Source organism: Cottoperca gobio, chromosome 11, assembly GCF_900634415.1.
Source record: "Cottoperca gobio chromosome 11, fCotGob3.1, whole genome shotgun sequence".
NCBI classification, from domain to species: Eukaryota; Metazoa; Chordata; class Actinopteri; order Perciformes; family Bovichtidae; genus Cottoperca; species Cottoperca gobio.
This window is the reverse complement of record NC_041365.1, coordinates 21,495,528-21,510,210: the sequence shown is the minus strand read 5'-3', so window position 1 is coordinate 21,510,210 and position 14,683 is coordinate 21,495,528. Positions and strand designations below refer to the sequence as shown.

Sequence of the window (14,683 nt, the reverse complement as noted above, 5' to 3'; positions counted from 1 at the left end):
GCCAGCAGGAGGTTCTTAGTTTTGGTGTTTGTTCATCTTAAGAAGATCTCAGGCGTCTGCTCCTCACGCCAAACTCAAAATGTCTCGGAATTAAGTTCCACAGAAGATTTCAGACACAAACGAATGTTCTGATTGTGATGATAATAATAATAATAATAATAATAATAATAATAATAATAATAATAATAATAATAATAATAATAATAATAATAGTAATAATAATAATAATAATAATGATAATAATAATAATGATAATAATAATAATAATAATATGATAATAATGATAATGATAATAATAATAATGATAATAATAATAATAATGATAATAATAATAATAATAATGATAATAATAATAATAATAATAATAATAATAATAATAATAATGATAATAATAATAATAATGATAATAATAATAATGATAATAATAATAATGATAATAATAATAATAATAATAATAATAATGATAATGATGATAATAATAATAATAATAATGATAATAATAATAATAATGAATAATAATAATAATGATAATAATAATAATAATAATAATAATAATGATAATCATAATAATAATGATGAATAATAATAATGATAATAATAATAATAATAATAATAATAATAATATAATGATAATAATAACTATAATAATAATGAAATATAATAATGATAATGAATATAATAATAACTAATAATGATGATCATAATATAATGAGATAATAATAATGATAATAATAATAATATAATGATAATAATAATAATGATAATAATGTAATATAATAATAATATGATATAATAATAATGATAAAATGATAATAATGTAATAATAATAATGATAATAATAATGAGTAAATAATAATAATATAATAATGAATAATAATGAATAATAATAATGATATAATGAAATATAATAATAATAATGAAATAATGAAATAATAATAATAATGATAATAATAATGATAATAATAATAATAATAATAATGATAATGATAATAATAATGATAATGATAATAATAATGATAATAATAATGATAATAATAATAATAATATAATATAATAATGATATAATGATATGATAATGATAATAATAATAATGATAATAATAATGATGATAATAATAATAATAATGATGATAATAATAATAATGATACTGATAATAATAATAAGTAAATTAAATAGTAAAGTTAATTACAAAAAACATTTAAAAAAAGGAGTTTATAAGATGTAATACTGACACCTGTGGCTAAAAGAATAACAATAGAAATAAGATAAATGTAGTAAAATAAATAAAATAGTAAGTAAATTACAGCATAAGAATAAAAACGAGTAACACTATAAGAATATAAAATAATATAATGACACGGACAGGCTATTAGAATAATAATAAGTAATATTATGTATGATATTTTGATATTTAAAATTAATAAATATATATTAATAAATATGATATAATTATTTCTTTAATTCATTATTAATTATCTTTAATATGATTTTCTGTATTACATGTAAAGCAACACATTTCTTTCTTTTCCAAATCTTCTCCGTGACATATGAATATATGGATTCATAAACATTTCCATATATCTTTACATTAATATAAAAATATTTTATGATTTGTCTCCAAACAGAAGAATTTATAACAACCAGTAGAATAAATAAATGTTTAAAGTGTCAGAGAAAGAGAATCCATATAAATACATAAACTTATAATCACAATAAACTCCAGACGTTAGTTGGTTTCTGCAGAATCATCCAAAACCTGAATCTTTTTCATTCTGTTGGTTTGTGTTTGTTTCACATTAAATACAGAAGCATTTGTGAGAAGCCGTTTGTAGAACAATAACGGGAACATTGTTACTATAAGTCCGACAGATACACGTCACAGAAGGCTTATCCCATTTTATTGAGCAGGAAGTCTAATCAATATGTCTGCGTATAGGATGATAGTGTATTATCTCAAACAGATCGGGCAATGTGTGCTCAGCGTGTCGCTCAGCGTGTCGCTCAGCGTGTCACTCAGCGTGTCGCTCGCGTGTCTTACGTTATGCTGGAAACAATATTGATTTTTTTTGTTAAGTATTTCTTTATGAAATTGTTTTATTTTGTAAGATTTCAGTATAAAATGTGTTAGAATATGTCATAAAGAAAACACGTGTATATATATACACGTGTTTATACGTGTATATATATATATATATATATATATTATATATATATATATACACGTGTTTATACGTGTATATATATATATATATATATTATATATATATTATTATTATATCATTATTATTATTATTATTATTATTATTATATATATATATATATATATATATATGTATATGTATATATATATATATATATATATATATATACATATATATATATATATATGTATATATATGTATATATATGTATGTATATAAGAATACAACAGAATTTACGTTCTGTTTTTGTAAGCACTAATATTTTATTTTGAAAAATAAGATTAAAAATATCTTCTGAAAAATAAAATGTCACAGAATCAATTCTAGTGTTAGTGTGTTTAAATGTCTATACGGGTTAGTTTTATAGTTATTCTCTGAATTGAATTTAAATAAAGTTTTATTTCGTCTTTAACATTTATTTATTCTCCTTTAAGTGAACTGCTCAGTGTTTGCTGTCTCTCCATTGGCTGGTGATGCTTGGGGTTAAATACATGTTACAGTCTTAATGGTGAAGCGTCAACGTGGTGTGTGTGGAAAAAACAAAACCCGTCTTAAAATCTTCTTAGTGTCATAACTAAACAGTTGGCAGGAATAATTGTACGGCACTGACCTAAGCGAGCTTGTTTAAGGATTCTGTTTAAAATACCCGCAGGATCAGTGCCGGGGTTAATACAGAAGGTTAAAGGTTAAAGTTTACGGCTCGGTGTCAGAGTGAAGAGAACTAAATCTTACATGATATGAGAGCGCTCGTAAAAAAGCTTTAAAACTCAAGTCTTCTCACGACTCTTCCTCGCTGTGTGGAGTTGTTCTGCAGCCGGTGTTTTTAGATGAAGGTGCGATATGCAAGGTCTTAATCTCACGTCCCCACTGTCTGCGGCACATTGAGGATTTGTGGAGTGTAAGATTAGAGCTCCTCGTCGTCATAAATCTCTGCTTCCCAATTCGACCGTGTGGTGTCGGGTGGGGCAGTTGCTCGGTGTAGTGTGTGGACTTGGTGGATGCAACTCTTGTATAAGTAGGGTCAAGCAGGAACTTCTGTTTCTTCACATGAAGCTCCTTCTTGCACCTGCATCTTTCTTTGTGGAGACGTCTCAGAGTTGAGCCTTAACTTTGTATGCTGCCTCACAGTCGCTCTGCGTGATGAACTACTGCATACCAGACATGTATGAGATGCCTCACTCTGGGGCGGGAGGCTACCCGATGCAGGGCGGCGGGGAACACTGCATGTACCCTGGTGAAGCACCCGGGTACGGATACTGCGAGCCCCAGCCGCTGCACCATCCGCCCTGCATGGAGCAGGCGTGGTCGCCCAGCCAGCACTTCTCGTGCTCGTACGCTGGCAGCCCGGCGCTTTTTAAGAGCGAGTTCTGCAGCAGAGACCTTCCTCTTAGTCATTTCCACCAGCAGCCGGACTACTTCCCCGAGATCACACCTGACTTCTCACACCTGCAGTGGATGCAGGGGGAGCACAGGAAAGGTAGACGACTGATTGTTCTCTTTGGTAGTTTCCACTTCTCTGATGATTGTTGCTCCGTCTCTCTTTGTATTAATTAGTGAAGCCTCCTCTTTGATCAATGAATCAATGAAGTCTGGGATTTCTGAATTAAGTCTGATAAGTGTAAATCCAAGATTTAGGGCGCCATGCGGCGGTCTGTGTGAGGACTGATGCTTGTTTGACTGTTCCTTATTGATTGATGGCGAGGCAACAGAAGGCTGATGCAATATTCTTAACAAACCCCAAACAGGTATTGATCAGTTTGTTCAGAGCACTGAACTCATTAAGCTCTGGACCAGGTGTCGACCCGGCATGAAGGGTGATCTGTGGGACGTGCAGCCTGCGCTACAGCTCCGTGTGTGTGTGTGTGTGTGTGTGTGTGAGTGTGTGTGTGTGTGTGTGAGTGTGTGTGTGTGTGTGTGTGAGTGTGTGTGTGTGTGTGTGTGAGTGTGTGTGTGAGTGTGTGTGTGAGTGTGTGTGTGTGTGAGTGTGTGTGTGTGTATGTGTGTGAGTGTGTGTGTGAGTGTGTGTGTGTGTGAGTGTGTGTGTGTGAGTGAGTGTGTGTGTGAGTGTGTGTGTGTGTGTGTGTGTGTGTGTGTGCTTCTCTTTGAACACACTTCTTTCAGATGTTTCAGTTTCAGTTTTTCCTATTTGAGAAGGAAAAAGAAGCAACAAAACATTTGACACCAGAAGGACCTCCGCCATCGCCGTCTCGTAATATCTCGTCACCAAAGTGAAATATAATTTGTGTGTCCGCTCTAAAGTTTGATGGGTTCTTTCTCGGCCCGGGCTGCAGCCTTCCACAAAGTTTCATGGAAGTTGGGCCGCTAGCTTCCCCTGATCCTGCCGACACCCCGACACACACCTCCTCTGCAGGGAATACAACGTAAAACTGCAACGATGTTAAAAATGTGAAACTATTATTAAAATAACCATTAAATGAAATCTGGTTGGAAACATGTGAGGAGAGCAGGGCTTTTCTTCCTCCCAGTGAAGTGCGACACTGACGCTGGTTCTTCTCCGCAGGGTACATCCCGAGTTATTTGGACAAGGATGAGCTCTGTGTAGTGTGCGGGGACAAAGCCACAGGCTACCACTATCGCTGCATCACCTGTGAAGGTTGCAAGGTAACACCAGTCAATGTGTGCAGCTTCATTCGCTGCATCTGTCTTCCACATCTCTGAGCGTGTGCCCGTCTGCTCTCCAGGGGTTCTTCAGGCGGACCATCCAGAAGAACCTCAACCCGACCTACGCCTGTAAGTACGAGGCCAAGTGCGTCATCGACAAGGTGACCCGGAACCAGTGCCAGGAATGTCGCTTCAAGAAGTGCATCGCGGTGGGGATGGCGACCGACTGTGAGTTTTACAGAACGCCTTCATGTCGTGTGTGTTAATGTGTTTAATGGATCCACCTGCACACACACACGCGTGCACACACACACACACACACACACACACACACACACACACACACAGAGGAAAACAAGCCTTTTTGTATTCACAGATGTCACATTACTATTACTACTATACAAACTGTACATACTGTCTACCACTATCACATATCAAAAGTTACAAAAAAAGATAAAATCACAGATCGTATAATTCACCAAAGTTTAAAGACGAAGCAGTAATTAATTATCCATCCATCGTCTACCGCTTATCTGGGATCGGGTCTCGGGGCAGCAGCTCCAGTAAGGAACCCCAATCTTCCCTTCTCTGGGCCACATCCTCCAGCTCCGACTGGGGGATCCTGAGGCGTTCCCAGTGAGGAGATATAATCTCTCCACCGAGTCCTGGGTCTTCCCCGGGGTCTCCTCCCAGCTGGACGTGCCTGGAACACCTTCCTAGGGAGGCGCCCAGGTGGCATCCTTACTAGATGCCTGAACCACCTCAACTGGCTCCTTTCAACGTAAAGGAGCAGCGGCTCTACTCCGAGTCTCTCACGGATGGCTGAGCTTCTCACCCTATCTCTAAGGGAGACGCCAGCCGTCTGAGAAAACCCATTTCGGCCGCTTGTACCCGTGATCTCGTTCTTTCGGTCATGACCCAGCCTTCATGACCATAGGTGAGGGTAGGAAGGAAGATCGACCGGTATATTGAGAGCTTTGCCTTCAGGCTCAGCTCTCTTTTCGTCACAACGGTGCGGTAAAGTGACTGTAATACCGCCCCCGCTGCTCCGATTCTCTGGCCAAACAAGACCCCGAGGTACTTGAACTCCTTCACTTGGGGTAATGGCTCATTCCCTACCCGGAGTAGGCAATCCACCGGTTTCCTGCTGAGAGCCATGGCCTCAGATTTTGAGGTGCTGATCCTCATCCCAACCGCTGCACACTCGGCTGCGAACCGATCCAGTGACTGTTGAAGGTCACAGACCGATGATGCCATAAGGACCACATCATCTGCAAAGAGCAGCGATGAGATCCTCAGGTCACCGAACTGCAACCCCTCTCCTCCACGACTACGCCTCGATATCCTATCCATGAAAATCATGAACAGGATTGGTGATAAAGCGCAGCCCTGGCGGAGCCAACATTCACTGGGAACGAGTCCGACTTACTGCCGAGTATCCGGACACAACTCTCGCTTTGGGCGTACAGGGATTGGATGGCCCAATAAATTATATTTATAGAATTGTACGACGTTGAGATGCTTTACAAGCAAATCTATTCACTTCTAAACCTTTGCAGATGAAAGTCTTTTCAGATGTTTGTGGAATAACTTCTACGAGCTGCCTTCCTCCTCCTCTTCTTCTTCCTCCTCCTCTTCCTCCTCCTCCTCCTCACTCCCGTCCACTCTCATTGTCTCCCTTATCTCCCCCCCCCTCAGTGGTGTTGGACGACAGCAAGAGGCTGGCCAAGCGGAAGCTAATCGAGGAGAACCGGGAGCGCCGGCGGAAGGAGGAGCAGCAGAAGACGGCGTGGGACCGGCAGGAGCCGACGCAGGAGGAGTGGGACCTGATCCGCATGGTGACCGACGCTCACATGTCCACCAACGCACAGGGAAACCACTGGAAGCAGAAGCGGAAATTCCTGGTGAGACATCCCCCGCCTCCCTCGTTCCTCACCTCAGCCTTCAGTGTATTGATTACCCCCCCTCACGCCCCTGTCTCCTCCAGTCCCCCCCCCCACTGTCCCCTCTGTTAATGTGTCTGTGTGTTCTTCTGTATATCCTTGTAGAGTGGGGACAATTAGCTGGACGCTGGAGGAAAGTGTGTTCCTCAACGCAGCCGCACTAATTAATAATGGAACTTCTCATTCTGTGTCTTACCGATAATCCTTAATCGCTGATGCTAACAACTCGCTTTGTGCGCTTTCACTTCTCTTTCTGTTTGCAGCTTCTGATTTCACCGTTTTCACTAATTCAGTTTCCTGCTCTGTGAAGTGTGAGCGCTCCGTCAGAGTGACGTCTGCTCCACTGTTGACTTTACTTTGGGTTTCTACGGCGCGGTCAGCGAGAACACGAAAATCCAACGGAAATGTTTTGGAACTGGTTTTAAAGTTTTTAATCTCATTTGTTGCGGAATTTGCGAAATATTCTGTGAAAACGTTTTGAATCTTCCAGTAAAATCACGAAACAAAAAAGGAATCCAGCGGAAAGTATTCCACGACTTTAGTCGCGCTTCCTTTTGGTTCGTAGTGAAGTCGTACAGATGTCGCATCACTTTGTGGTTCCGTTTAAACGTCTATTCGTCGCCATGAATCAAAACATTTCCGAGTGTTTCCGAGGACCTGAGTGAAGTCGATGTCCTGCGCCTGAATCTCGCCGTAGAAACCCGACCTTGAGTTTCTCTCCTCGCTGTGTTCTCTCTGCACTCTTTCATCTCTCTCTCTTCAGTTTAACTTGTTTTCTTTTTAGTTGGCTTGAAACGGCTTCTTCATTGAAACTTCACGATTCCTGTTGATTGTCCAACAGGTCGAGGAAGCTATGCTTCTTAATGAAATAACATGTAATTTATTCTATACTTCTGACCAGAGTGCTGCGGGGGTGAAGGAAGCGAAGGTAAAGAAACTCATATTTATTCAAAATGACGTACGTGTGCTTGATACAGTTTGTAGTTCCCATCGAGTATAAGTGCAGTCAGTTCATGACCGTAACCAAGTAATCCACTCACTTTCAAGTTGTCCCATTATCGTATCAGAGCCTGAATGCAACACGCTGACCTGGTGATGCTGATTGATTGAGCGCTTCTCTCTTTGTTGTTTCAGCCTGAGGATATTGGTCAAGCGTCCATGGTCAATACACCCGAAGGAAACAAAGTGGATATCGAAGCCTTCAGTCAGTTTACAAAAATTATCACCCCTGCCATAACCCGAGTGGTGGACTTTGCCAAAAAACTGCCTATGTTTTGTGATGTGAGTGACGCTTCCTCTGGTCTCTGTTCCACTTTGTTTTCATAGCTGTAGGAAAGAGTTTCAGTCCCTCGTGGTGTGCAACGAGGAATTAGGAATATAAGTCACGACAGACCAACGTGATGTCTTTATGAATCTATATCTATATGATGAAGAAAAACAGGAACTCTTCATATTTGAGACGCTAAAAACTGCATTTAAAGACATTTCTGTTGAAGATAGTTGGAGCTCGTTTTTCTGTGATTCGACTATTTGATTGTTTGACTAATATGCTCCGGCTGGAGGATCCATGTCCTTCCACTGACCATGCTTTTGTCCATATGTCCAGCTGCCTTGTGAAGACCAGATCGTCCTGTTGAAAGGCTGCTGCATGGAGATCATGTCGCTGCGAGCTGCAGTCCGCTACGATCCAGAGAGCGAGACCCTCACGCTCAACGGAGAGATGGCGGTCACGCGGGGTCAGCTTAAGAACGGAGGCCTGGGCGTAGTCTCGGATGCCATCTTTGACCTTGGTGTGTCGCTGTCCTCCTTTAACTTGGATGACTCTGAGGTGGCTCTTCTACAGGCTGTAATCCTGCTTTCATCCGGTAAGCTCCCGGTGTCCGGACTCTTATCACGCATGCACACATGAGCTGATTACGCCCGTCTTTTTTTAGCCCATTAAAGGGATAGTCCAGGTCCCGTGAGGTGGTGCTGTATGAGGTACTTAAAGATGACGGTTGGTTTGCCCCCTACGGATAAACCGACATACTGACCTATAGGTGTCTATATTTTAGACACCTATAAAGAATATCTGTTTAAGTGTACGTTATATTTAGAATATTTGTACTGCTTTATCTTGGACCTGAAGCCGTTATCTCTGCTCTCTTCAAAGACACCAGACTCCATTGACAAAATCTGTAATTTTACCTCTCAGGTTATCTTTCTCTCAGACGGTCCTTTCTGACGGGGAACTGAAGGTTTTATATTTCTCTCACCAAAGTGGGACTTTGGTGAAACCGAACTGAACCTTTTAAAACTCCAAAGTTACACAATAACACAAACTACCTAACAGATGGAGGCAGCCGTGGACCTGCAGCTCCTGCGTTCTGTCAGGAAAAATTACTGCTTTTGTCAATGGAGTCTGGTGGTTTTAACGAGAGCAAAGATAACGGCTTCAGTTCCTGTCTGACATTAAGATAAAGCAGTAAAATATTCTAAATTACGTACACTTAAACTGATATTGACTTTTTAGGCAGAACATTCTGTCTGTTTCTACAAACTGCATCTACTGCTGTGATACACTGACGGTGGAGAAGAAGCTCAAAACATCCTACTACTACTACTACTACCCCTCATTTCTTTACTTTACTGCCGACCGTTTTCCAAAGCACTGCCATCAGTACAGAGAAAGCTGTGCATTGTAGAGGCCAGCAATAGGTTATTATGGGATTGAACACGCAACATGAGAAAGAATCCCAAAGGTCACTTTGTCCTGCTGCTTCACAAGCGATGCGTTTCCCTCCGTAAAGCTTTGTTCCCTCCTGCACAGATTGTGTGAACAGTATTTTCTTGACATGAAATCCATATCAAACTCCAGTGAAATCAATTAATCACCATCGTCATTGTGAGGAGCTTTGTGCAGCTCGCTTGGTTTGGGCTGCAGCACCATTTCTCTGCGTGATGCTCTGCATCTCATTGAAGATCAATACTGTGCTGCTGTGCCGTACACGGACTCATGGCACGAGGGCTAACCTGCCCATCTGTCTCCTCACACATTTACAGTAGGCTTCAATCAATACACTGTCCCAGGCTACAAGCTGAAGCATTCAGCTTTAATAACCGTCTTCAAGTGTTTGTAGTGCAAAGTGTGGAAAATTACAAATTAGGATGATAGCAAACACATTATAATCATCATGTCTGTTACTAGTTACAGACATGATGATTATTGCAATAGTTAAGAACACATCCATCAAGCGTTCTGGCTGCTCAGCAGGAAGTCAGTTTGTAAACTTCTTTCTCTTCCAGCAGTGTTTGTTTATTTAACCTGTGTGAACTGGTTTCTTGTTTCATTGGATTAACCATGATTATCCTTGTTGCTGCACGCTGCCATCCAATTATCGTGGTTAGTGCAATGTTTTCATTACCACCGCCAACAAGGTAATGCTGTCCGTCCGTCAGCAGATTATGGAAAAGCCACTTGTCTGATCCTCATGAAACTTGGGGGTCGTGTGGAGCGCTGACCAAAGAAGAACTCTTCAAATCTTAGAGCCGATCCAAATCACGGGGTGGACGCACGCTTTACTTTTCACTGACAGACGTTACTGATGGAATAATGGTTTGAAAATAAGTTGTCATAAAGCAGAATTATCCTTAAACTCTGGCAGGTTCGTCCAATTAATGTGGCAGTAAAATAAATACCCAAACTGCATATCTCCCTCTCCTGTGATCTTTTATAATCTAATTACTTTAAACCGTAGTTTCTTAATTCAGTCGAACATTTTGAAATGATTATACTGTATTTAATCTTTGAACTACTGTTTTATTTTATTTCATTAGTAGTCCTGTCGTGGATATTTATCAGACAGAGAGGAATCAGTAAAGCACAGACACAGATAGTGTTAACAATTCTTATTTTGTTGTACAACAAACAATAATAACGAGAACACTACCTGCTTCCAAGCACAACTGCGTAGTGTCCCAACTCATGGAGAGACTCTAAACCTTATATTTGAGTTCTTAATGAACACACACACCTCGTCTCCCAAGCATACGTTGAAGCACAACAGAAGGTCACTTCCTCATGATCACTAACGGGTTCCCTTAACTTCATTAGAGCGTGGAGTCCATGTCAGTCATGTCAAGTTATGCACATATGGCAGGGTCATACATTGCACACTTAATAAATAAGACATTGTTCATTAGATTAGATTAACAGTGGGACTGTTAAAATAATCTAAGATGTGCCCAAAGACTAAAGAACGTATAAAAAGAAAATGTCTGTATTTTAGAAAGTACAAGGAGCCAAACAAAAACAATATGGAAGTCGTTTAATAAAAACAATGTTAGTGGTTTCTACCTTATGATGCTGAATCTAGTTCTTCAGCTTGTATCTGTTGCAGTTTGGTCACTAACAACATCGTCGACGTCTTCTTGTCATCAGATCGGCCGGGCCTGAGCAGCGTGGAGCGGATCGAGCGGTGCCAAGAGGAGTTCCTGCTGGCCTTTGAACATTACATCAACTACCGCAAACACAAAGTGGCGCATTTCTGGCCCAAGCTGCTAATGAAGGTGACGGACCTGCGGATGATCGGCGCCTGCCACGCCAGCCGATTCCTCCACATGAAAGTGGAGTGTCCCACCGAGCTATTCCCTCCTCTCTTCCTGGAGGTCTTCGAGGACTGACCAATGGATTTTAAATGTATGTGTGCGTGCATGTATGTGTGTGTGCGTGTGTACGTGAGTGTGCATACGTCAGCGCCTGGGCACCCTGGTGGTCTCGGGTGAACCAGCAGCCCGTCACAATGACTTTCTCTTAGCACTACTGAGTGTCACTTCATTCCATAGTTTAGCTCTCTGGTGTAGTTGTGGATGGAACCATTCCTTACAGTGCGGGTACATGTGAATAGCATTTATGTTTTGGTTTGGTTTGTTCTGTTGTTGTTATTGTTGTGGATATAACCTCTCACCTCGGATTTTACTATAGATATTTTTGTTTCAAAGATTGTAAAGTTGGCATCTTTTTATAAGCACTTCAGTAGAAACCAAGCAGATGTTGTATTTTACTTTTCTTTTACGTTGACAAACTCAAAATGGCTGCTCACACACAATACCACATTGTTTCATTGTTTCTGCACCTGATCGTTGGTATACTAACCGTCAGTCGTCTGAACCCGCTAACAGCAACACGTCTCCATGTTAAGTCGTCATGCGGCGTTCCAGAGATGTCGGAAAAATCTGAATTTTGCAACTTAAGACAGAACTCGTGGTGAGAAACCTGCAGCACTTCACACGTACATGGCAGCATGTGCTGGAAACACTACACAGCAGAACTCTGCTGCAGGGAACTGTAACAGGCTAGCAAACATAAATATCATGGACGACTTCAGCGGTTGCACTACGACAGCATATCAATCATTTTGCCAAATGAATATAAAGAATGTTCATCTGATGCCTCAGTCAGAAATATGCACACAGCGTTGACAGTGTTAGAAAGTCAGTTCCCATTAGAAATCTTCAAGCTCCTCAGTGACCGAGCATCTCTGCCTTCAGTGAAACACTGTTTAATGAAGAAGACGAGGGAAGCTGAGGAGATACCTGGAAAACTACTCATTTATTTCAAAGGGCTGCCTCATGGACCCAGGAAGTGTTTATTATCCGACGAGTACGCACAAATGTGACATGTATTGTAGACCTTCACGGAGCTGCTGCAGCCTCATGAAGCTCATTGTTTACATTGTTTCAGGCTTTTTATGTAACTAAATATCGTCAACCGAGGGTGAACAAGGTCTCCAGCAGTTCATAACGTGGACACTATAAAACCAGTTCCAACCCATGCTGACACATCACATGCTGCACACCAGGTAGTGAAGTTCAGACTGTTTGGGCCAATGCAGTGCATTATGGGTAGAAACTAAACTCATTGTGCAGATAGACCTTTGTGGTTCTATTGTTGGAACACCAGAGTCCCAAGTCTATCTGACATTCCCCCCCGAAGATTTAACCTCAACTGTATTTTATGCAACTTAGCTTCATTAAGCTCTAAAGATGTTTAAACAAGTTCCACGTGGCAGGAAACTTAAAAGTGAAAATTATATTTGCTAATAAATCTGAATTCTTAAGACTTTTTATAAAAGTACTGATGATCCCGCCCTGCTATTGGTCGTCAGCAGAGACCTTTGTGATACTAACATGATGCTTGAACATGTGGAGATAGACCCTGTTCTTTAAAGACGTTTGAGACGCAGACCTCAGATCTGTCAGAGAGACCTCGTTAACCCTCGGTTGATGAAATATAACGTTTTTATTTGTGAGGATTTATTATTTATTTTATGTTGGATGTTAAAGTTAATTGAATATCTTTGGATTGTGTGAGACGGGTCGGTGCATGAGTCCATCATGAAGATAATCGTTTATGATCCGAACATTCTGTCGTAGCTGCCTGAAGAAAATCTATTTTTACAAACGAGCGCGTAAACGCACAAAGGTTTTTAAATCCCGACGTTCCCTCTGCTCATTCAGACTTCCGACATTGAAAGGAACGCAGCGGTAGCATTAACAGATGGTCAGGACGAACTAAAGCACATAATGAGCCTGATGTCAGGAGAAGACAATCATAGTACTTTGTGTTTGTGTAACATTGCCACACGCTGTGCCAAATTCAGCTGATGCCCTCCTTATGAACCCTGCTGGGCTCCACTGGTGAGTGAACGGCACTCACACACGGTCGTCCCTCTGACTTGTGTTTTAGTCCACGTGAGCAGCTTCTACAATACAAGTGTTGTGTGTTGCCTCACTAGTCTCACATGCGATGATTTCAACCGTTCTGTTTTGTTCTCCTGTCCGCTGTTTGTGATGCAGTGACGTCGTGGTGCGGCGTGGGCTGTGCAAAGGACTGGTTGAACTCTTTGTTATCTCCATGCAGAAAGGATCTGTTTGTATAACAGCACACGCTTTTAGGATGGCATGCATCGACACTAACACACAGACATGCACACATACAGTACACATACAGTACACATACAGTACACATACAGTACACATACAGTACACATGCACAGATCTGCATGTGGGTCAGACCCCGCCACTGTGACCAACCAGTGGGATGTGGAGGCCCAAACAACAGTATGACTCATCAGCTGGTGAGATTCTCTTACTTTAGCTGGTATGTTCTGTTTTGTGTTGTCCTTCTGAAAGCCTCTCTATGGTATTGTCGTTTTGCAATGTGACAAAACATTTTTGCTCTGTAAATCTCGCTTCCTCAAGCTTCACACTACTCCTCAAAGCAGCTTGTGTTTCTGTTTTCCTCTTTTCTGTGAAGTGATGCCTTTTATCAAAGCAATAGACTTGCTGCAGTGTTTGAATGACCCGGACCTCACACACACACACACACACCTCGCAAAACTGTACAGACTCAAAATAAATGCACAGACAATCAGAGGGAGAGAGATGGATGGGGGAGCGTGGCACCCAGGCTCGGGCCCGTCGGTCGCACCGAGCCAGAGCCATTTGGAAAAGTAACATTGTCCAGGTTTACATGCACCTCTAACCCTAACCCGTCAGCAGTGGTGTCGGCAGGAGCCTCGGACACGCTGTGACCGACACATTGTTTCAGCTTGATAGATAAATTCAACTCAAGTACCGAGTGAAGTGAAGAGAACATGTGAAATAAATCTGGTCAGGTGTCACAACCGGGGCTGGTTGCACAAACACGCACATGTGAGACTCATCTTTAAAGTTCGGCCGGTCTTAATTCTGCTCTCAGACTTCGTCTAATTCTTCACCCAAATACTCCCAGGAACTAAACTCAGGAACTAAATCAGGACCTCAAAGTCCCGTTTGTGCATTTGTGTTTCCATTGCATCTGAAGAACCGTGAGGATGAGATCAGCAAAGTACAAAGATGTAATAAAACAATGCATTATTAAAAAGTAACAAGTTT

The 14,683-nt window shown here is 40.9% G+C and overlaps 1 protein-coding gene across 9 annotated transcripts in view; it reads left to right on the top strand.

Annotated features, from left to right (window-relative positions):
• thrb (thyroid hormone receptor beta) overlaps positions 1–14,683 on the top strand; it is a 94,338-nt gene extending 79,655 nt beyond the window's left edge. For 6 of the 9 annotated variants that reach the window (XM_029442949.1, XM_029442953.1, XM_029442952.1 and 3 more), the window contains 7 exons: positions 4,723–4,823; positions 4,904–5,051; positions 6,522–6,727; positions 7,608–7,694; positions 7,901–8,047; positions 8,373–8,631; positions 11,187–14,683. In XM_029442949.1, coding sequence (XP_029298809.1) covers positions 4,723–4,823; positions 4,904–5,051; positions 6,522–6,727; positions 7,608–7,694; positions 7,901–8,047; positions 8,373–8,631; positions 11,187–11,428 — 1,190 coding nt within the window. In that variant the 3' untranslated portion in view covers positions 11,429–14,683. Of the gene's footprint in view, positions 1–2,620; positions 3,679–4,722; positions 4,824–4,903; positions 5,052–6,521; positions 6,728–7,607; positions 7,695–7,900; positions 8,048–8,372; positions 8,632–11,186 lie in introns of those variants that run through there. The other 3 variants (XM_029442956.1, XM_029442957.1, XM_029442955.1) reach the window with 3 other exon arrangements.